The sequence below is a fragment of the Stegostoma tigrinum genome, chromosome 3 (genome assembly GCF_030684315.1).
Source record: "Stegostoma tigrinum isolate sSteTig4 chromosome 3, sSteTig4.hap1, whole genome shotgun sequence".
NCBI classification, from domain to species: Eukaryota; Metazoa; Chordata; class Chondrichthyes; order Orectolobiformes; family Stegostomatidae; genus Stegostoma; species Stegostoma tigrinum.
Genome location: NC_081356.1, coordinates 28678096 through 28701585, shown reverse-complemented (window position 1 = coordinate 28701585; position 23490 = coordinate 28678096). Strand labels below are relative to the sequence as shown.

The 23490-nt window shown below is 37.9% G+C and overlaps 1 protein-coding gene across 4 annotated transcripts in view; it reads right to left on the bottom strand.

The window, feature by feature from the left end:
• Window positions 1-23490, bottom strand: part of smc5 (structural maintenance of chromosomes 5) — a 49502-nt gene that overhangs the window by 5768 nt on the left and 20244 nt on the right. For 3 of the 4 annotated variants that reach the window (XM_048527315.1, XM_048527318.1, XM_048527317.2), the window contains 14 exons: window positions 23363-23434; window positions 22211-22466; window positions 20671-20825; window positions 19530-19643; window positions 18270-18364; window positions 17306-17438; window positions 14861-15034; window positions 11825-11994; window positions 9937-10060; window positions 7144-7266; window positions 6246-6374; window positions 4592-4687; window positions 3147-3251; window positions 2877-2996 (listed from right to left, as the gene is read on the bottom strand). In XM_048527315.1, the coding sequence (XP_048383272.1) occupies window positions 2877-2996; window positions 3147-3251; window positions 4592-4687; window positions 6246-6374; window positions 7144-7266; window positions 9937-10060; window positions 11825-11994; window positions 14861-15034; window positions 17306-17438; window positions 18270-18364; window positions 19530-19643; window positions 20671-20825; window positions 22211-22466; window positions 23363-23434 (1866 nt within the window). The remainder of the gene's footprint in view (window positions 1-2876; window positions 2997-3146; window positions 3252-4591; window positions 4688-6245; window positions 6375-7143; window positions 7267-9936; window positions 10061-11824; window positions 11995-14860; window positions 15035-17305; window positions 17439-18269; window positions 18365-19529; window positions 19644-20670; window positions 20826-22210; window positions 22467-23362; window positions 23435-23490) is intronic. The other variant, XM_048527316.2, reaches the window with a different exon arrangement.

The following is a 23490-nucleotide window of genomic DNA, read 5'->3' as shown; positions in this document are numbered from 1 at the left end:
AGATTGATAACATATTTGATGGGTGGACCACCGATTAAAATCAAAAGACCTTTGAGTGGTATCTGCTATTTAACATTTAAATCATACTTTATAATTGACTGAAATTTGCCTGTTAATTCATGTTGATTCTAGCTTTAGGGTACAGGTAGTGACTTCAGTATTTTGTGTTTATTTTGACTCCTACACAATAAAATGTCTTCTATTTAAAACAATGGAATTTTCCGGTTTCATTCTTTCAATAAATAACCAGGATTTCAGATTTTGTCTTTTTTTGAAAAAGGGGTTTATTGGTCACAACCGAGATCGTAACACAATTGTCATGTCATGATAGATCAGCAAGAACATCAGATGAGGGAGGTGATGGCATAGCAGTAATTGTCAATGGCCCATAACCAAAGACCAAAGTAACATTCTCATAACCACAGCAAATGGCAGAATCTGAACACAAGAAAATCTGGAATCAAATATTTAATAATGACAATGAAACCAGATGTTGTTGAAAATATAATCTGGTTCACTAAAGAAAAGCTGCTTTTCTTACCTGGTCTGGCTCACATGTGAATCCATACCCACAGATATAACCCTTACATGCCCTTTAAAATGAACCAGCAATCTATTCAAAAGCTAATATGTCACAAAAGATGGACTACCAGGCATCGATCTAGGTATCAGAAACAAATGACAAACTCGGTGATGTTAACATTGCAAAGTGTCCTTATCAACATATGGGGGCTAGTGCCAAAACTGGAACAGCTGTGTCACACTAAACAACAACTATTGTTATACTTTAGACAATAGACTGGAGTTTCCAAAGAGTGGCAATCTCGCACTGACTGGCATTTTTTTAAACAAAAGAGGGTGGGCTGCATTTCTGAGTGAAGATTGCGATCAGGGCTCATTCAGAAATGTGGAGTTCTACTTCCATTCTTGACAGTTCTTTGATAGCACGGAATTCCCTCTAAAGAAACCCTACACACAGTGACGGACAAAAGAACAATGGCATTACAGATGGAGAGGTAAAAGCTAGGGAAAAGGTGCAATTGCCCCAGCCCAACAGATTTGCTGAGATGATCCTTTTGCTTGCCAGGAATTTCTATGCGCAGGAGAAATCCTTCTCCGGGTTCTTTTCCCGTTCTTAGGAGATAGGACCAATTGATGCACTGACAGCGAATTAATGGTAATACACAGGTGCTGATAGTGGAGCATTCATCACTGGAAATGCCATTGAGTATGAAGAAGCAATCATTGCTAGTTCCTGGGGTCAAGAGCCACAGCTTACAGCAACTGGTGAAGGAAAACAAACTGATTTTCATTAAGCTTTATGTATTTTACTGGAAAGCTAGATTCAATGGGAGTCAGTTGGAGATCTCTTTGTTGATTGGAGTCATACCCAGAATAACAAGGAAGAAGGTTGTCATTACGGTAGGTCAGTAAGTTCAGCTACAGGACATTTTTACAGGAGTTACTCAGAATAGTGCTGTAGGTCCAATCACCTTCAGCTGCTTCATCAAAGGCCTTCCCTCCATCGTAAAGTTAGAAATGGGTAAATTGGCTAATATTTACACGATGTTCAGCATCATTCACAACTCCTCTGATTCTGAAGTAGCTCACGTAAACTGCAGCAAGATCTGGCTTGATCTGAAAAATGGCAAGTAACATTTGTGCCATTCAAGTGCCAAGCAATGACCACCTTCATAAGAGGATCAGAGATAATTTAACAATCACTCCTTCATATTCAATGGCATTACCACAGATGAATACTCCACTACAAACATCCTGGAAATTACCATTAAACAGAAACTGAAATGAAAAAGCCATATCAAGACTGTGGCTACAAGAACAGTGAATAACATCTCCTGACTCCCCAAAGCCTGCCTTCCTTCTATAAAGGCCTAGTCAGGGGTGTAATATACCATTTTACACTTTCTTGGATAACTGTAGTTTTGACAACACTCAAGAAGCTTGACCCCATGCAAGTCAAAGCCGACCACTTAATGGCAGATTTACAACTATTCACTAATTCCATCACGTACACTCAAATCGCAACGGTACACACCATCTACAAGGTGCACTGCGGAAATTCAAAGGTCCCTGGACAGCACCTTCTAAACCCACAGCCACTACGATCTGAAAGGTCAAGGTCAACAGATACATTGGAACACCCGCCACCTACAGATCCTTTCCAAGTCACTAACTATTTTGACTCGGAAATATATGTTTCGTTCCTTCAGTGTCATGTTTTCATACCCTCAACATCACTGGGTCAGAATCCTTTAACGCCATGCTGAACAGCATTGAGAGAGTCACTACACCAAATAGACTGCAGTGATTCAAGATAAACCACTACCATGTTTTCAAGCTCAACTACTGATGAGCAATAAATGCTGGACCAGCAAATGATGCCTACGTCCCATGTATAAATCTAAAAATACATGTGTACGTTAAAAAAAAATTAAATCTTCCATAAAAATCTGCAGGGCATCAGAATTGAAACGACCCATGAAGTTTATGCTTCTATCAATAAAACATGGGGTTAAATGATGGGGCTAAATGACTACTGCACAATGCATTTCAAGGACTTAGTCAAAAACAACAGGCTGATATACTGAAATCATATTTAGTTTGCCAGTTTTAAATCATCCTATAGCAGTGAGCAAATGACTGGGGCCACATATGATAGTCAACTCCTCAGGATATAAAAGGTTTGATACAAGTTTCAGGGTACCAGATGGCTAGGGAGTTCTATAATATCAGATCAACATCTGGCAGGGGGGCAACAACTTAATGATTTAGTTGGGAGTTAAACTATTTGGCAAGCAGTATTGGGGATATTATTGGGGGCAGGTCAATGTCAAATTAGATGGATGTTATCCTACCTCATTATCTGTGTGCAAATCAATTTCTCCTGCGCACTGCATCGAGCGGAAATATTCACTAAACTTCTCATTAATTTGTTCTACAAGTTGTTTCAAAGGATTTAGCCACTTTTCTTTCACCTACGGGAAGTGAAAAAGTAAATTCGAAGAAATATATGACTCATATATCACGAACAAACATAAAAATGAAAACTCTGAAATGAAAATGAAAAATGAAATGAAAATTCTGAAGGAATTTTTACAGTTTTGCAAATAAATTCTTTCAACTACCTGCGAGATGTTCAGTTTATAGTTTTCCAGTTCACACTTTTTTCTATTCAGCTCTTCAGATAAACTTTCTATTTCTTGTTTTCTCCTCTTGTATTCATCTACAACCTAGAAGTTATTACATTGAAAATATCATTTGAAACAAATAGTAAAACACGTTACTATCACGGCACAGTTTCTGAGGACATCTCTGTTTCTCTCTCAAATCTGTTAAGCACTATCTGCAGACAACTTCAGAAAATGTTTCTAATTAAGTTACTACATAGCACATTCACAGCCAGTGTGAGGAAATTTGTACAGTTAGTAATAATAGTTTACTTTGGATATTATAAATGTAATAATGGTGCACTCAACTGAATTAAATATTTCTGACTGGACTCAAGTTTCTAAATAAAATTTTTGACCAATACCTGAAACAGATGATCTTATTGATTATGTGATGGAAGTCTGTGACAAGTTAAACATTAATACCAATGTTCAATAATAGATTAAGCAATCATTTACAATGATATATTAATCAGCAAAATGTGTCACAGGTTTGCTGCAGTGTTCCAGCGAGCCTCGGCGCAAGCTCAAAAACAACATATGTCCCATTTAGCAACCCTGCAGCTTTTAGGACTCAACACAGAGTTCAATAACATAAAAGCCTAGATCGGTCTTTCCATTTTAAAAAAAAAAATCACATTCTGACACCCTGCTCTGCCATCACATGGATTGCTTTTAACAGAGTAAATCCATTCTCATCCACTCAGGCGTATTATCACATTACATTGATTGCTTTTAGCACAGCCTACCCTTCTCTCCTACTCTCAGCTCTCAGTATTACTTATTCAGCTTCTCTTCTATCTTGGCCTACTATCAATAATAATCTCGTCTGCCTACCCCTTTCATATATCTCTCTCTCTCTCCCTCCCTCTGAGCTCCATCGCCATCTATCTGCTCACCTCTAGCCTCACACTGAACCTCGTCTTCAGTACAAATACCACTTCTTCCTCACTGCTATCAATTCTGAAGAGTCACTGGACTCGAAACATTAACTCTGATTTCTCTTCACAAATGTTTCCAGACCCACTAGGTTTTACCTGCAATTTCTGTTGTTATTTCAAATCTCCAGCATCTGCAGTTCTTTGTTCTTTTTATGTACAAGTTACTTGCTGTGTTGTTCTACATTTCAACAGTGACTACACTTGCAAAGTACTTAGTCGTCTGTAAAACACTTCATGATATTCCAAGGCCTACAAAGGTGCTATATTAATGTAGCTCATTTTTGTTTAAATATTTTTATCTTAACTTACAACAGAAATCTTTTTACCCACTCATTAAGACACATCTGAAATTTAGGAAAATGACAAAGGGATGAGGGATTAATGCTTTCAACATAAATGAATGAAGTCAGTTCTCAAAGCATCTGAACAGATTCTGCTAAAAAAATAAATTGGCACCCTTACTGAAGAACTCAAGCCTGTGAAACAGGACGCTCTTGATCTTTCCTCATTAAGCGAAGCATCTATTTCATCCAGTGAATTGGGAAGACTTTGAAATGCCTACAACAGACAGAAGGTAGTCACACTTACAGATCATAGAAAACTGAAATGGATCACTAACTTCAAAGCAAGTTAAACATAAACACCGATGTTCAATAAGAGATTAAGCAATCAGTTACAATGATGCTTTGATCAGTTTATTTGCAAGACAGCATTCTTTGATAACAGCCATTATCCTCAACTACATAAATGAAAAGCAATGGCGTTAGATATTAATTGCAGCCACCCTGTGTTATAGTGGAAAGCAACAGTGAAATGACCAATAATTTAGTTTATTGCATAATGTGGCAACCACCAAAAGAGTTACAAAGGCCTTCCAGTGCTCTATCCTATCCCAATCCTACTCCTTCAGACAGCATTGTCGCTGCTGTGTATTCAATAGTAAATACGACTATGCATAACAAGATCTGACAATTTTCATTGCATTTGTACAACAATTACTTTCAAGAAAAATTTATGTCGAAAATTCATAGTTGCATTCCAGTACCTTTACTTGCATTGATGGTGATTCATCCTGATACACAATTCCAATATCCCAGAGTAATATTTTTCTAAAACATTAGTACGTGCACAACTGCAATTTAAAATGTCAAAAGTCACACAAAAACCAGGTTATAGTCCAACAGGTTTATCTGAAACCACAAGCTTTAGGAGCGCTGCTCCTTCGTCAGGTGAAGTCACTGAAAGCTTGTAATTTGAAATAAACTTGTTGGACTTTAACCTGGTTTCATGTGACTTCTGACCTTGTCCACCCCATTTCAACACTGGCATCTCCACATTAAAATTTATAGTCTCCACCCCCAGTTTCAATATTAAGGCAACAAATGTACGAATTTTTGAAAGAAATGATATTTTCAATTGTTTTTTGCCTGCAGTTGCACTTTTGCAATCATGGGAATTACTACATCTTAATCAACAGAATAATTAAAGATAATTACAGCTTTAATTATTCACACTTGATGAACTGAATACCCTGGAAGCCAGCAGATTTGCAACTCATGTAGTTTGGTTTGGGGTTAAGCCATTCTCCCATTCCGTGGGAGCAATCATCTGTACTTTATGTTCATCTATATTTCAGCTGGCAATTCATAAAAGATCATAGAATCCGTACTGTGTTGAAACAGGCCCTTCGGCCTAACAAGTCCACAGCAGCCCCCAAAGCATCCCACCCAGACCCAATGCCCTACACCCACATAACTGACACATCCCAGAACACTACGGGCAATTTAACTTGGGCAATCCACCCAGCCTGCACGTCTTTGGACTGTGGGAGTAAACCGGAGCACCTGGAGGAAATGCATGCAGACACAGAGAGAATGTGCAAACTCCCCAGACAGTCGAGTAAGGCTGGAATTGAACCCAATTCCCTGACACTGTGAAGCAGCAGTGTTAACCACTGAGCCACCGTGCCGCCCCTAATTCTTGAACTCCCATTGACAAACATATATCACATAACATATTATGACAGGCCTACAAATACTTCACGCAAATAAATGCCACAGCCACAATTTTCTTGCGTAACATCTTTTCTATAGTTTAGTATTTCAATTTTCCTTACTGTCTTCAGCTCTGAAGGGATGTCACTTTCATTAGGATCCAAGTCACAGGCCTCTCTGGCTGCTTTCATGCGCTCTTTACACATATTTAGAAGTCGTCGCTTTTTCTCATCCAACTCTGTATATTGTTGCTGCAATTCATAAAGATTTTATCAGAGATTAAAACTGCCATTTATAAAGTTAATGTGCAGCAATTATCCAGTCAAAGAATTCTTCGTGGTTCTCTCAGTTTTAGATCACATTTGCCAATAAATGCCAAAGATGACACAAGAATTTGCATGATTCATTCACTAGTGAGTCCTTTAAATCAAATACCTTGACACATACAAATCATGCTTTTTTAAATAGACATTCATGATTTCAGCCTTTTTCTGCCATTAATTCCCAGCACTATATTTTTACCTAAAAATGCAACTGGCTTTGCTACTTAATGTTACTATAAGGGAATATAAAGTTTAAAAATCTTGAAAGTACAGTTATATATAATGAGAGGCATATGAATCTCTAATTAAGCTTAAATGATTGGCATAAAAGTTTTTGTACACACTAATTTTACCAACTGTATTTTTGCAATCAAATAAAGCTATTCTTAAATTAACAATGATCTATATAAGTAGCACGCACAGCTCAGGCAGTGTGAACAAGTTAAACCCTAATAAATTAATTTAGCTTCCTTCCACTATCCTCGAAGCCACATCTGAAATACTAACTGCTTAAGATTCATGAATAGGAATGGGGTCAAACAGCAAGTGAATAAATTATTGGTTAAGACACTTGAAATATTGAACTTATTTTTATTTAGGGAAAAACTGAGAGGACACAAGAGGCACATACTGATGAGTTGTGCCAAATGGCCTGCTTTCATGCCGTAATTTTATACAACAGGGTTCAAAATAGCACCTCTTTCATTTTTTGTTCTACAGCTGATTCTTTATATTCTGTTTCCAGCCGATTCTTCTGATATGTCAATGACGTGTTTTCAAGAACTAAGCCAACTTTCTCCATGTTCAGCGTGAGGCAGGTCTGGAAAGAAAATGCTGCAACTTTAAAATCAGAAACACTAACTTCTCTATTCTTGCCCTATTTAAAATTCCCAATCTTGCGCAAGTGAGAACAACTTGACAAAACAAACAAATTCTCAACTGATGTTTTGAAATTCCACAGCACACAATAAATTGCGAAGGGGGGGCATAATTTTTCAGTACTAATGAGATACGTTAGCTGTGAAGGTGTAACCCTTGCTCTTGGATAATTACGGTGCATGGACAACCTGTGCAATGGTTATTCAGCTAGTAAAAGTGACTTAGACTGGAGGAGAGGGAGTAAAGTTTAAAATAAGAACATAGGAAAACAGGGCTTTAAAAAGACAGGCACAGATTACAAGGGACAGAAAATTACATTAAACCTCTATAAAATGCTTTTTATTTATTCATGGGATGTGGACATTGGTGGGAAGGCTAGCATTTATTGTGTTTTCTTAACTAGTTATATAGGAGTGACATGTGCCATTTTGAAACACTACACTCCTGGATGGTGCTGAGGTTCTCAAGTTCTCTTGCAGCTATAATAGGCAAATGATAAATATTCCACAAAGCTCCACTCCTGCATCTTATAGATTGCAGGCAGGCTTTGGAGAGTCATGGCCCTTTCTTGTTGCCACAGTAATATATGGAAGTTCTGGTCAATGGTATCCTCCAGGATGTGAATAATGGTGGATTCAATAAAGGCAATTCCTTTGAATATCAAGCACAGCTGATTACACGCTTTCTAAAATTTTATACTGTGTATGCGTAATTATGAGCACCACTTTGTAGAAAGGATGAGAAGACCTTGGAGGGGGTTCAGATAAGATTTACCTGAATGACTGCAGAGATGAGGACCAACAGTTATGAGGATAGACTGGAGAAACTGGGGCTGTCTTCCTCAGAACAGAGGAAATAAAAGGACATTTGACAGTGGTATTTACAAACATTAACACTTTAGACAAAGCACATGCAGAGGTCCTAATTCTAATGGCTGAAGGGTCAAAATTCAGAGGGATACAAATTTAAGGAGACTGACAAACAATCAAAAGAAGCCAAGGAAGAAAACTTCCATTTAAAAGAATTGAGCATTGTAATTTGGAATGCCCTACCCAAGGAGGATGGTGGAAACAGGTTCAATGTCAACTTATAACAGAAAACTGGATAAATATTTAAGAAAACAACTGTAGGGATGTAGTAGATTATACTTTGAAAGTGCCAGCACAGCCTCAAAAGGCTGAGTGAATTGGAAAATGCAGATGTATAACAACTTGAGTATCCTTGTCAATAAGCCAATGAAAACCTATATGCAGGTGCAGCAAACTACTAGGAAGGCTAATGTAATATTAGTCTTTACTGACCTTCTGTCCAAGAAAAGGAAGAGAAATTTATTTGCTCAGGCGGTTGTGAACATCTGGAATTCTCTGCCACAGACAGATGTATAAACCTAGTCTTTTGAGTACGTTTAAAGTAGAAATAGATAGATTTTTTGACTACCAATGATGTATCGAGTTATGGGAATGGGGTGGGTCAAAGGCATTGAAGTGTTCAATCAGCCATGATCAAGAGTAGTAGTAAGTCAGGTTCAACAGGCTGAATGGCCTAGTACTATTCCTATATTCTGCATTTGTCTCTTTCCAAGCTATACAGTTGGTTAGCCTTATAAATTTACTTTTCAATTATTTCAACTGAATAACCAACTTGAATTGACACACATTATCTCAACACGTGAATGCATGCTCTTATCATTCCTACTTATCCTTGAACTCTCAGATTTGAAGGAGCTGCAAAGAACCATTCAACTTATCAAGAACACCTTAAAGTAGAAGTTGTTAAAGAGGTTTAGGGGGTAAGTTAGGATTTTAGGCAACTAAAATATTACTGGGGAGGCAATGGCCTAGTGGTATTATTACTGGACTGTTAATCCAGAGATCCTAATAATGTTCTGTGGACCCAGGTTCAAATCCCACCATGGCAGGTGGAGGAAATTGAATTGAAAAAAAAAGAGAAATCTGGAATTAAGAGTCTAATGAAGACTGTGAATCTATTGCCAATTGTAAGAAAAACCCCATCTGGTTCATTAATGTCTTTTAGGGAAGGAAACTGCCATCCTTACCCGGTCGAGCCTACGTGTGACTCTAGACCCACAGCAATGTGGCTGACTCTTAACTGCCCAGCTGCCTATCCAGCAATGCCCTCATCTCGTGAATGAATAAAGAAAAAAAAATTGGAGCGCTGAAAATGACAAATGTACAAGAGGCTAAAACTGAAGGAGGACAGGGATCTCAGATTTTTGGCCTACAGGAGATTATAGAAATGTGGAGGGAATAGAGTGATTAGAAAACAATTATGAGGACTTTAACATCGAGGCAGAACACTTATACATGTGTACCCCAAGCTAATGTGCACAAAAACATGCTTTTGCACACTCAGAGTTCCTTTTGAAACTTGAATAATTTTTCATTTAAGCAAAACAGATATGCACCTTGCTTATGAAGCTGAATATTTTTACAAGATGGATATTTTATTACTTCCAGAAAGAAGAGAATTTCACTAAAAGACATTTCCAGCTTATTTTGCAAAAGGGAACTTATTCAAATGAATTTAGGAGCTCTGAAGTCAACAGAATTTTATGGAAATACTGAAAGACAGAAATTTTTCTAAGACTCACCCTAATACGCTGTGTTAATTCAGAGACTAGTTTGGCCTTTTGATTATGGATCGCCTTCATTTTTGCATTTGCTTTTCGTTCTTCCTCTTCAATGTTGATAGTATCCATCTCCATCTGCTTCAGACTGAGAACAAATTGTTAAATCCCCCACAGTGGTCTAGAACACCCTCGACCGTTTCTCCCTCATTTCCTGCAACTCATCCCTCACACCCTATCCCCGCAATAACCAGCAAAAGAGAATCCCCCTCGCCCTCACATACCACCCCACCAACCTCCAGATACAACGCGTCATCCTCCGACACTTCCGCCATCTGCAATCTGACCTCACCACCAAAGACATTTTTTCATCCCCACCCTTGTCTACCTTCTGGAGAGACCACTCTCTCCGCGACTCCCTTGTCTGCTCCACACTCCCCTCCAACCCCACCACACCCGACACTTTCCTCTGCAATCGCAGGAAGTGCTACACTTGCCCCCACACCTCCTCCCTCACCCTCATCCGAAGCCCCAAGATGACTTTCTACATTAAACAGATGTTCACCTGCACATCTGCCAATGTGGTATACTGCATCCACTGTACCCGTTGTGGTTTCCTTTACATTGGAGAAACCAAACGGAGGCTTGAGGACCGCTTTGCAGAACACCTCCGCTCAGTTCGCAATAAACAGCTGCACCTTCCAGTCGCGAACCATTTCAACTCTCCCTCGCATTCTTTAGACGACATGTCCATCCTGGGACTCCTGCAGTGCCACAATGATGCCACCCAAAGGATGTAGGAACAGCAACACATATTCCGCTTGGGAATCCTGCAGCCCAATGGCATCAATGTGGATTTCACAAGCTTCAAAATCTCCCCTCCCCCCACTGCATCCCAAAACCAGCTCAGCTCGTCTCTGCCACCCTAACCTGTCCTTCCTTTCGCCTATTCCCTCCTCCCACCTCAAGCCGTATCTCCATTTCCTCCCTCCTAATCTCATCCCAACCCCTTGACCTGTCCGTCCTCCCCGGACTGACCTATCTCCTCCCTACCTATACTCTCCTCTCCCCTATCTTCTTCTCTATCCATCTTCGGTCCGCCTCCCCCTTTCTCCCTATTTATTTCAGAACCCTCTCCCCATCCTCCCTTTTCTGATGAAGGGTCTAGGCCCAAAACATCAGCTTTTGTGCTCCTAAGATACTGCTTGGCCTGCTGTGTTCATCCAGCTCTACACTTTGTTAAATGAGGGGAGTACAGTAACTCTTGTTAACAGTCTTTCCAACACCTATCTTCAAATGAAGAGCACCCTCATCTAAGCAAAATGTTTTCCTTTCACTGTTATTGCATAATTATAGAATAGTCATGCACTATGCAGAAATGACTAAAATAACAACTATAAGCCACTGCGATTCAAGTTTTCAACCAATTGTGTCCTATCCCATTGGGTTTCATGGTTAATCTCCTTCAGGTTCATATTCAACAAGTTATTGAAAAATTAAAAATCTATGCAGAAGTATTAAACACAGTTAAGAATATCTTTCAATTCATACATCATCACTGCCTCAGTTGTATCTATCATCTGAAGGTGTAACCAGACCATCCAAAACACCAGTGGAAACAAGCCTGGCCATCTAACCCAAACTTGTAAAACAATCCAGTTCTTCAGGTATTAATTTACTGAACCTCCTTTGAGCCACATCACAACACATTTACTGGTTCCTTAAATATGGAGGTCAAACAACATTTAAGATGCAGTGAACGCGTTTCTTTAAATATTTCAAACAGTGTACAAACCCCTCCTTCTTTGTATAAGATGTGAATCAACATCGTTAATATCTTGATTACACAGGGGATTAGTGGGTGGATATAGGTGATGCAAATATTCTGCAAAAGGTATAACAGCGTCCACACCTATCATTTTTTGTGCTGATCTTTTGTTCTATTTGTCTTCGCCTGCTCTTCATCTCCAAAAGTTCTTTCTTCTTTGTTCTCAGTTCATTATCTTTGCGCTCAAGAAGTCTCTGTTTCTCAGAAAACTCAGCAATGCGTGATTCTACTGCATTCAAGTTGGAGGTTACTTCCTGTGAATGAAACAGAAGGGTGATTCATTACACTTTATCTAAGTAACGACCTTTGATTCCTCATTCATTGACCGTATTCAACCTTCCCATTCAAATATCCAACTGGAGGAAAAACAATGACTGTACCATTAGAGTGCAGCTTATTCGCAGTTACTCTCAGCACACAATTGGTTCACAAAATACAAGGTCTTCAGCAAAATTATATTCAAGATGAAGGATGAGGGAAAGTTTTAAGTGATCACATGTGCCAAGTCAATAAATAAATAAAACAGTACTGGAGAAACTCAGCGGGTCTGGCAGTATCTGTGGAGTGAGAAACAGAGTTAATGTTTCAAGTACGATATGACACTTTTTCAGTTCTGAAGTCACATCAATTTCAACATGTTAACAGTTTCTCTCTGTACAGATGCTGAGAGACTTGCCAAGTTTCTCTAGCATTTTCTGTTTGTTTCAGACTTCTAGGCAACTGTTGTATCTTGCTTTTGTTTGGCAAGTAAAATGGATTGAAATCTGAGCCTTTGAGTATGACACAATGTCACCTTCACTCTGTCACCCAAGATGTTTCAAGATTGATTTGTTGTACTGATGGTCTCAGAGTATGAATATACACAACAACCAACTGAATTTACCACTGTAACCCACTCAGAACTAATGTTAACAGAAAATGTACAAATGTCTGGAGGGCAACCATGTAATAAAAAAATCTCGTTTAGATAACATAGATAAAATCAAAACTTATCTCTTAGCACCCAACATTTTACTCAAGAAGTAGCAAGTTGTTTGGATAGTCCCTTAAGTAAGGCAGTGAAGACAAAAACAACAGCTGGATTATTTCATTGAACTAGTCATTTAATGCTCTTGAATTGTCTAAATGTTTTAACCAGGGGTTCTCAATTTATTGCAGTTATGAGCGACTTTGTTCCTGCATAGGTAGCAAAACCCAGTTATGGGACATTGGCTGAACTGAATGGATATGTTACTCAGACATGTGTGTAAAATCTCATATCAGGGGCTTGGATAGATTTGTTGAGGCTCGCATTCTTGCATATTTTTGAGACACTCCTTAGGCTGCAAGTTGGCAACGTGTTCTATCTCCATCATATCCTACTTGCCCAATACCACGCAATCCTTGTCCTAAGTTTGCTATCAGTCACCCAAATTTCAAATTTAAAATTTGCATCACTATCTCTTCAAGATTTTCTATCTCTACGCTCACCAAGTAGCTTGTGTTTCTCCACCTCTGGTTTCTTTCACCCCCAATCTAGACGTTGGGGAAGAACAGATATGTGGATGGGGAGTGGATACAGAGCACAAAATGATTTAAGCATGAAGACTAGAATCACCACTAAACAGCTGGAGACTAGAAGCATGAGTAAATCAATGGAGGCAGGGATAATGGATAAGGAGGACACAGTGTGCGTTCAAGTACAGGTGGTAGAGTTTTGGATGAACTGGAGTACAGTTTGAACATAATTGTTTTATAAGAATAATTGTGAAATTTGTCAGCTGGTTTCCAATTCCACATCTCATCCCCAGCATTAACCTTTATTGTTTTGACAATATTTTCATACTATATTTTTTGACAAAGCTAAATGGGCCCTTCTTGTTTGCAGTAAAGCAAACAGTGCAGGGTAAAATGAGTCACCAAATCAGAGCACAGGGTGAAAATGAGACGTGCAGAGAGACGACACAACTAAGGCTCACTTAATGAAAAAAGAAAAATGAAGGAACACAAATTAACACAGACATCAAGGGCTTGAAAACTTTGAGCTACAATGCTGAAACAAGTAACCAAAAGACAGTGGAGGGTTCAGGGATCCACCTTGCTCACTCTAACCTCCTGAGAATGCAAACATCTCATCCTAAGATCTGCTTCATGTATTCAGATTTGGTGGACCCAGCCTCACTGGCTCTGAGAAGTACTGCTCTGCACAGATGGCCAACTGTTTAAAACAAAGAGTCTTCCATGACCCTGGGAGACAGGCAAAATGTATTTTTATCCAACAAATATTCATCTGAAAGGAAATGCCTTTTTAATTCTGATTTATTCTTTAAATTACCGATGAAGTTTAAAAAATCAGAAAACACAAGATTTACAGTATTATAGAAAATTACAAGACATGTACAATGCACTGTACACAATTAGCTATTTCTGATGCCCACTCACGGATCCCATTAAGCCACAACACCCTACTGAGAACATTCAGATATAAAAGTCTTGCATCATTGGCCAAAATAAAGGATCAGTTAGTATTGATTAAGGAACAGAGTTTTGAATGCATAAATCCAAATTGTGCTGCCTGAAGGTGCTCTGTTCCTCCAGAAGTTACACTAAGAAACTTGGCAAATGGCATGGTGAGAAGTAGACATACTTACAGGAGATATCAACTAGCTCAGAAAACATCAGGGCTTGTCCATTAAAACAACAGTAGCCAATACAACTCATCAAGCCTGCTCAACCATTCAATAAGGTCATGGACAGACTTTTATACTAACTCCACTACTATACCCCTTCCTCAAAATCTACTGATTTCGGTCATGAAAATACTTGATACTCGAGCTTGCAAATCCCACTGGAACTGAGAATTCCTTCAAGATTCACAATCCTCTGAGTGAAGAAATATATTGTTCAGTCCTAAATGGTTGACTCCTGAGACTATGATCCAGTTCCATAATTTCTAGACAAGGGAAAACACAGTCTTTCAAGTTTAACATCCTGATAAGCTTTCAAAAGACTTAACAAATGAAAGTTAAGTGAACGGACTATTCAATGTCAGCGACCTGCAATATCATTGCTTTGTGGTCAAGAGATTTTTTTTTCCTTTTACATGTGTACCAAAAGCTAATATACTGTATAAAACTTTACCTTTGATAGATCCTCCAAGCGTCTTCTTTCATCCACATCCACCTGTACAGTGAGAAACTTAGCATCCTTTAGCTGTGTGTTGCTTGAAATAACTTTATTTGAGTAAATGGATTTCTTTACGCTGTATCGTTCTTCTCCTGTATAGATCTGACGCAGTTGTGTTTCACTTATCACCTACGGAAAATTAACATGTTGCTGTAGTAGACTGATCCATTTTCACCTTGAAGATTTACACTCTATTACAGAAGTGTTTTGTTTTAAACAAAGTTACACAAATTTTGCCAAAGTAAATTTTCATCAGTATCCACTTGTTAAACTTTGAAGTATATTTTAACAAAGCAGGCATAAAACCCATGAAAGGCTTACTGAAACTGTGCAATAAGAATTGACGCAAATCAAGGGAATATAATCAATATTCCAAAACATCTTACAATATAACTACTGTAACCTACTAAATTACTGTAATTTGTTAGGGTCAAAAACTAAGTAGACATTTCTCAAAATCAATCTGCTGCCAAAACTAAAAGCCACTTCCTCATGTCCAATTTACTTCTTGTGAATATAGATAATCTATCACAATGAGATCACACAATATATCAGATCACTGGAATTCTAATCTGCAATGGACTACAGCAGAAGTTGTTTCTACATGTGGAAAAGACCAAAACTGGAGGGTCATAAATACACAATAAGTCCAACAGGATTTTAGGAAGCAACATGTTTACCTAGAGAATTGAGAGGATATGGAACTCACTGTTGCAAGGATTTGTTGAGTTAAATTGTACTGACACATTTAAAGGGGAAAGCAGATAAACACAACTGAAAAAAACACATGCATGTATGTAGCGTGTTCTGCAATGACTGGATGTCTCAAAACACTTTACAATCAGCTTTTGAAGTGAAGTCAACATTGTAAACAAAGCAGTCAATTTAAACAGAGCAAGCAGCCATTGACAGCAACATGATATTATGCAAATAATTTACTTTTAGTGATGTTGATTTGAGGGATAAATATCAGTCAGGACACTATGGAGAACTTCTCTGCTTCTCTCCATTATAGAGCCAGTTAAACATCTGAGACAGCAGTTTTACATCTCATAGGAGGATCTGTGAAAACATTTGGCTTACATTTTAACAGTAAATGCTAAAATAGATGCAGATGGAGAGATTAAAAGGTCTTGTATCAGATCAAACTCTTAACCCAGACATTTATCACTATGAACATACACTCAGGTTGTCTGTGAGGACTCCACTATAATCGTTCACACTTTCTCTAGACACATCAGTTGTTGCTTTACTTATAGCATTGCCATTTCCTTGATTTGCATTATCATCCCATTGTCATTTATTCTCTACTACCTTCCAACCCAATAGGTCTTCCTGTCTTTCATTGTCTGTTCTTGTTTTAAGAAGCTGTTAGGTCTCTAACTTGGCTCAGTTTTAATAAAACATAATGGAGTTGGAGCACTAACTCCACAGAGACTGCCAGACGTCCTGAGTATTTCCAGCATGTTATTTTTATTTCATATTTCTAGCATTTGTAGATTTAGCTTTTGAATTCATGTCACAATACTTAAAGAAATGGGAGCCAAGGTAATTAAGGCCCTCTAAATATTTAATAGCTCATTTGCAGTCTGCTCCCTGTGTTTAGAGGTAACTGTACGTGTGTTGATATTCAAGAAAGGGAGCAATTCTGAACTGGGCAATTATAGGCCAATTAAACCACACAAGCTCAGTAGAAGCAGGGCAGGGGCAAGGATTCTATGCAATGGTGAGGTCAGGGACAGACGGCGAGGACTAAAATCCTTGCAGGTGACTGGTGAGGTTGAGAGCCCTGGGCAAGGAGTTATCTGGGCATGCAAGCCACCGAACAGGACAAATGGAAATCCGACATCAGACTAAGACTGACGATAAGCAATTAAGATCATACTACCTTATTAATTTAGTTTAAAAAGTTTCATTTTAACCCCAACGCTAACTTTTAACTCAGTTAATAAAGTAGTGTTGGTCTAATAGTTTACAGTAATCAATTTCAGTTTAATGTCACTTTCCAGACTTCCTGTTCTGTGGCTTGCATGCTCAAATAACTTCTTGACAGGGTTCCCAAGCTCACCAGTCATTTGTCCCCCATCCTCTGTCCCTGCCCTCACTGTCTCATAGAAACCATGCCCCTGCTCAAGAGCCTCACTATTCTGCCCTCGATCACTGCCACGCAGACCTTGCTCATCAAGCCTCAACTCTTCCTTAGGACCTTGATCTTCAGGTCTCTCAATTTAAAACACCTCATAATAGAAGAAAAATACTTCTGATGCTGTAAATCTGAAATAAACACAGGATGTGCTGGGAGAAACTCAGCAGCTGTGGTAATATTTGTATGGAGAGAAAAAAAAAGTGTGAAGTACAGTTAACACTGAGTCAATCAGGGCTCTTCTTCAGAACACATACCTTTTCAATCATCATTTTGGTTCTGGCGGTCCCTATTGGAACGTCATAAACCTTGTACTGCTCACATAGATAACTCATTACAGGTTCTGGTGCATCTATCAGCTCTCTCAAGTAGGATACAAATCCATACATTCTATTTTTAAAAAAATGACAGTTACAGTTAAGTAGAATGCAATAAGGTAATAAGTTCAAAAGGTTTCTGAAAGAGTAAGCAAATTTGATTGTTCAAAAGTGCACAGATGACGAGGTTACAAAAGGCTAAAAAGATTTAACCAACAAGTAGTTGCAATTGATAGCCTGTTAACTGTCCAGATGAATACAACTGTAAATATGATACTTTTATACCAAGCAGTACTTGCTACCATTAGAGCAAGCATTATAGAACAAATGAATGAAACCAAAACAAAACAAAGTAAAATTAAATCCAGTTAAATATAAAATTTTATTGTAAATCTTAGAAGGAAATGCTCCAAGACACATGTAAATTCAGAAATATAAATAATATTCATCCAATTGTTAAATTGCAATATCACATGTAAAGACTAATTAGATCTGTTAAGATATTAAATGGGATAAATATAGGGACATAGTTGTTTTGATTATAATAGCAAGACATTTATGCAATTGTTATTAGGGCTGGAGATCGGCAAATCAATTAAACAGAAATATATATATTGGCAGATGAGGAGTCAATTATTCAGGGCTTGAGACATAAGCAATAAGCACAAGCCTGTTCTAAAGTTAGTCAAGTATGACAAGCTAAAAACAGAATGCAGATGTTATTTATATGCTGACAGCTCTATTTAATTGAGGCCTTATTTCCATCACATGTTGAGGACAACATTGTTAACTTACAAAATCAGTTATACAGTTTTAACCTTATATTTAGCTTAGTTATTATTTCATAACTTAAATCATGTCAAATTTTATTCAAAATTTAATCATTAAAATTTAAACTACTTACTGAAGTTCTTGAATGGGCCTCGTGGGTGGCCTCCCTGCAGCTGAGATGGAAGGTGCACACACTGCATTTACTTTTAGCCTCTGTTTATCACGAACCTGAAAGTGCAAGATTTCTATCAGCCAACCTATTAGGCAATACCGTACAAGATTATGAACCCTCACATTTTCTCAACTCCTGCCTCTTTCACAATCTTCATGTTTGTTAATCCTCTTTTTACCATAAACACACGCACACAGCACTTAACAGGTGGATCCTGGACGTCTGTTCCAAATCCAACCCTAACTTAGCTAGTGCTGAGGTCAGCAAATCCTCGCACTGAAGATCAGCAAGCTTTAGTAATAACAGTAGTAACACAAAATTGCACATTACAGTCTGTGAAGTAAGTACCTGGAGCGGACTTTTAAAAAACAAAAATCACTCATGGGGATGCAGCTGTCACTGGGTACCCCATCCTTTATTGCTCATTCCTAAGTGCCCTTGAAAGTCAGAAATAGGCACACCGACAACTTTTCTGACTTGTAACAAAGATGTTTTTCCTTTACAGCGGCTTAACTGAAGTCCTGGAACCTCCTACTTAACAGCACTGCGCTGCTTGCCTTTCCTACAGAACAGCAGTAAGCCAGGTGGATTTTTAAAACAACTGATAATAGTTTTAAGGTTGTTTTTAGGACTTAATTTCAGATTTATTAGTTGATTTAAATTCCACCAACTGCTGGACTTAAACTCGTACTGTCGGGGTTACTAGTCCAATGACATTACCACTACACCGCTATTTCCCTCTGACTAGTGCAACAATTAAAACATTATATACAGTGTAATTGCTACATTGTTGAAAGGAAGTCTCTCAATTTCACTCATGTCAATTCACAGTTGGATGACTGTACATATTTTGAGTGAAATTTGCCCTTGTATGATTGTGTTTAAACGGCAGCCCAGATTACATAATCCCGAACGTTCAATTCTGTTGAATTCAGGGGAGAGATCAGGACAGCACTGGCCATGAATTGAGTAGAAAATCAGTAAGGGGGTGTGGAATGACCTGATGTGTGGTATAGGTTTCTTAATAACCGAGGACAGAAAGGATGATAGGAGGAGAAGCTAGATGGAGGCAGCAGACAGGGAACACAGCAGAAGAATAGTGACAAACATAGATTTAACTAACTTCAGCTGTAGAGACATTCTAACAATCCCTTTCTCTGCACTTCATTTGATTTTTTGCAAGAAAACCTAAGTCTTGTGGAAGTCTGTGCTTGTACTGACCTCTGAAAGGAATGCACCCATATCATCCATGTTCACACAAACAAAGGCCCTCAAATCGTTCATTGGAATATGATTTTCAATGTATTTGGCATTTCTCGAATCCTTCATATTAAGCTGTAAGAAGATTAAAAGCAAGGTAAAAACTGATAAAATGTTATTGAGAAATAGGTTGCTAAAAGAGGGCAAAACCATAACCTGAAAATTCAATCAATTTCTTGATTTGAAACTAACAGCATTGAAATTTGCATTCAACGGCATTATACTTCCAAAACAGTAGATCATTATCTTTCATTCAGATTGGCTAAAAATCAAGAGTTCAAGACTAGTAAAATGCACAACACAAGCAAGGTTGGAAAGAGTGAAAGATGATAATTTGGACGTTAGAAAATTTTAGTTCCAAAAAATCTTGAAGATTGTGGGAAGGACACTTTGAAGTAGAATTTATGATTTTCATAACGTACTTTTTAAACATTCATGAGGTGCACATGTTGCTTACTAGGCTAGCATTTACTGCCAACTCTAACTGTCCTTGAGAATTTGGTGGTAGTAGCACCAAAGTATAGTAGGGTACTGGGTAATAGATACATTACAATGCAGACAGGGTGCAAGAAGAAAAAATAATGTAGAGAGGGTCAAGAAGGTTAGTAGAATAAGTGAAAGCTGCAATCATAATCACAAAATTACTTAGAACTATAGTGCAAGATACAAGCTATGCTAATCTTTATGTGCTATTGAGTCTCCTTACATTCCCACTGAATAGTCAATAACCAAAGGGCTCAGGCTGAAGGTGATTTGCAAAAAAAAACCATAGGCAACTTGAGCAATTTTTTTGGCAGCGACTGGCGAGGATTTGGAACGTAATGCCTCCAGAATGGCAGCTTCAACGGTATTCTGGAACAGGTCTCAGCACATCGGCTGCTGCCGTTGCTACTAAATAGATTCCGTTTGCCGTAAAATGGACAGCGTGCTCTACATCTGACTGTTATTTCATGTCCTGCTGTCTCACTGGAAACTCTGCACTCAGCACAAAACAGTCCAAAATCAAACCAGCATTACAAGTACAAATCAAGCACACGCCACTTTAACGAGAAATAACCTTACCACTAACTTACATACAGATAATTAAAAAGAGAACTTTTACCTCAAGCATAATTGGTTCATAGATGTGCCCACGGAATCGATTTCTGTTCTGTCTTAACCACAAGACAGCATTGTACGTATCTCTGAAACGATTTCTAAGATTTTCTTCTTTAATGTGCATCATGTCTTCGAGTCTTTTGATATTAACCATTACCTCTGTGTTTCAAGTAATAGTATATTAGTCAATGGGTCACCAATTTTTTCACTGACAGTAGGTGCCAAAAACACTGCCACATAATGCCACTGGCCAAGAATAACAACACAAATGCAAACACAGATACATGGAAATTTGATCTTTTGATCTCGCTCTGCTATTCAATGTGATTTTGAATGATCATCCAAATCAGTACCTTGTTCCTACTTTCTCCCCATACCCATGATTCCTTTAGCCTCAAGGCCGACACATCTAACTCCTTCTTGAAAACATTCAACGTTTTGGCTGTAGCTAACTGGTCCGCAATTCTGTTTTATGCCTCCCTATGCTTTTTTAATTCGTAGGGGGTCACATTTACCACCTCCAATCTGTTGGAACTACATCAAAATAGAGAAAATTCAATATTTCCAGTGTCACTTGCCTTTACAACTCTTGGATGCAGGTCTTCAGGATCTGTCAGTCTTTCACCCCATTAATTCATGCACCATTTTCTTACTAATAGTGATTTCCTTCAATTCACTCTCACAGCAGACTCTTGGTTCCATAATATTTCCGGAAGGTTATCTGTGCTCTCTTGTCCAGCAGAACCAAAGTACATGCTCATTATTTTGTTCTCCATTATAGTTTCCCCAGCTTTTGGCTGTAGAGGATCTACGGCTGTACTACTATTGTGTTTTTATCACATATTCATAGAAACTGACTGTAAAAGCTTCTATGTCCCATGCAATTTTATACTAATGCTCAAATTTACCTCTTTGATCAAAATATTTCATCCTCTATTATCTATTAGTAGGAATTAATTTAAGTACTGTGCAATAACTTATTGACAAAAAGGCTTTGGAAATAAAATACTACAATGCATCATTTTCACTGTACTAATTCATATAATATGCATATTGCCAATTTTTGGTGTTAAGAACTGTAAAAAAATTAGAGTATTGGATCCATTTTATTTGTCATTTTGTAGAAGATACTTTTCATCTTTAACTTCTTGAATCAAATTCTGGCTAGTGACTATTAGAAAAACCATCTAGTTTTCTAGGTCTATTTAAAGAACTTCTGGTGAAACTTTTCTATTGTGCTGGAACATAGCTACTATGACACTATTTACTTGTCTTACTTATTTGATCCAAGACTGACAGATTTCAATACTTCCGTAAATAATAACAAAGAACTGCAGGCACTGATAAAATGACAAAGTTCTGACAAAGGGTCACTGGACTCGAAACATGAATTCTGCTTTTCTCTCTACAGACGCTGCCATACCTGCTAAGTTTCTCCAGCACTTTCAGTTTCTGTGTCAGTACTTTATTTAACTGGCTTGCTCAATATCCAAACCATATGCCTTTAAACACTGGAATTTACAATCTTACTAGAACACACTTACTCTTTTTTTCTTTCTCCAAATTTTCCTTTTCTCTTCGTAGTTCTACTTTCTCACTGTCAACAGCTCCTTTATCCTGTTGAACTCTGCGGAGAGCACTACTGATTTGATCTATTTCTGGTTGTACATGGTCATAATTCCTGGTAGTGTTCAGTTCTTTCTGCAAATCTTCTATCATTTTTTTGGTGTTACTTATTCTTTTCTGGCGGTCAATTTCTTCATCTTTTTTCATTCTTAAACGTTGCTGAACTTCTTCAACCTTGAAGATAGAAGTCCTTCAGTTAAGTAAATCAAAGTACAAAGGAAATGAAAGAACTGCAGTAGATTCTCTTTATCGTAAAGCTTACTTCACGATATCGACATTTTAACAGTTTAGAGGCTATAGAAAAGTAACAGTTGTAGTCACAAAGAAAAGGGCAACAGCACATTTTATGAGTACATTAAAGTCAGCTTCCAGGAGAAAATATGTCATTGTACAGCACTTTCATTTCATAAAGAATACTAGGCTCAGAATGGAAAGAGAAACATTTAAAAGCACCATATCATGCAAGTGTCTAAGATCACTGCTGATGATTATTGTTTGGCATCAGAGTAGTGAGCATATGTTAGATATTCATCATGTTTGAATATCTTTTTTTAAGCGAGGGTGCAATAGGCATGTAATAGTGGCATGGAGTAGATGACAAATTTGAGACGGTTCATACGAGGAGACTGAGTAGTAACAGCAGGACATTAGGCGTTTGGCCATTTTCCCAAACCCAGATTGGAATAATTTCTCTTTCTCCACTAACAACTTCTTTAACCATTTTAAACAGCTTTGTTAGATCATTCCTTAATCTTCCGTACTTAAAGGAATATAATGCTAGGCTATGAAGCTTGTCTTTTAATTCTAATATAGCGCACTACACACGAAGGTATTCAACAAGTAGAATTTTCAGACCAGCCATGAGGGTGGTTGGTATTAGAAGTTGCCAATGCTAAATTCTGCACGCAAATCATTTTTCTCAAATGATAATTACAAACCAAAGAGCATCGCATCATTGTATCTAGTTGGGCTTAGTCCATGATACTGTTGATTTTCATCAAAAAAAATGCTGTTTCCCCACAAGTCCATTTCTCAGATTGTGAGCATGCTTGCAATGAAATTCTACCAACCTCTTTGTCCTTCCTTTCTAAAGAATCTTGTTTCTGTTTGCATTCTTGAGTGAAATTCTTAATTTCAGACCCCTACAAAATAAAACACAACTTCAATCATTCCACTGAGTTATATTAATACAGAAAAC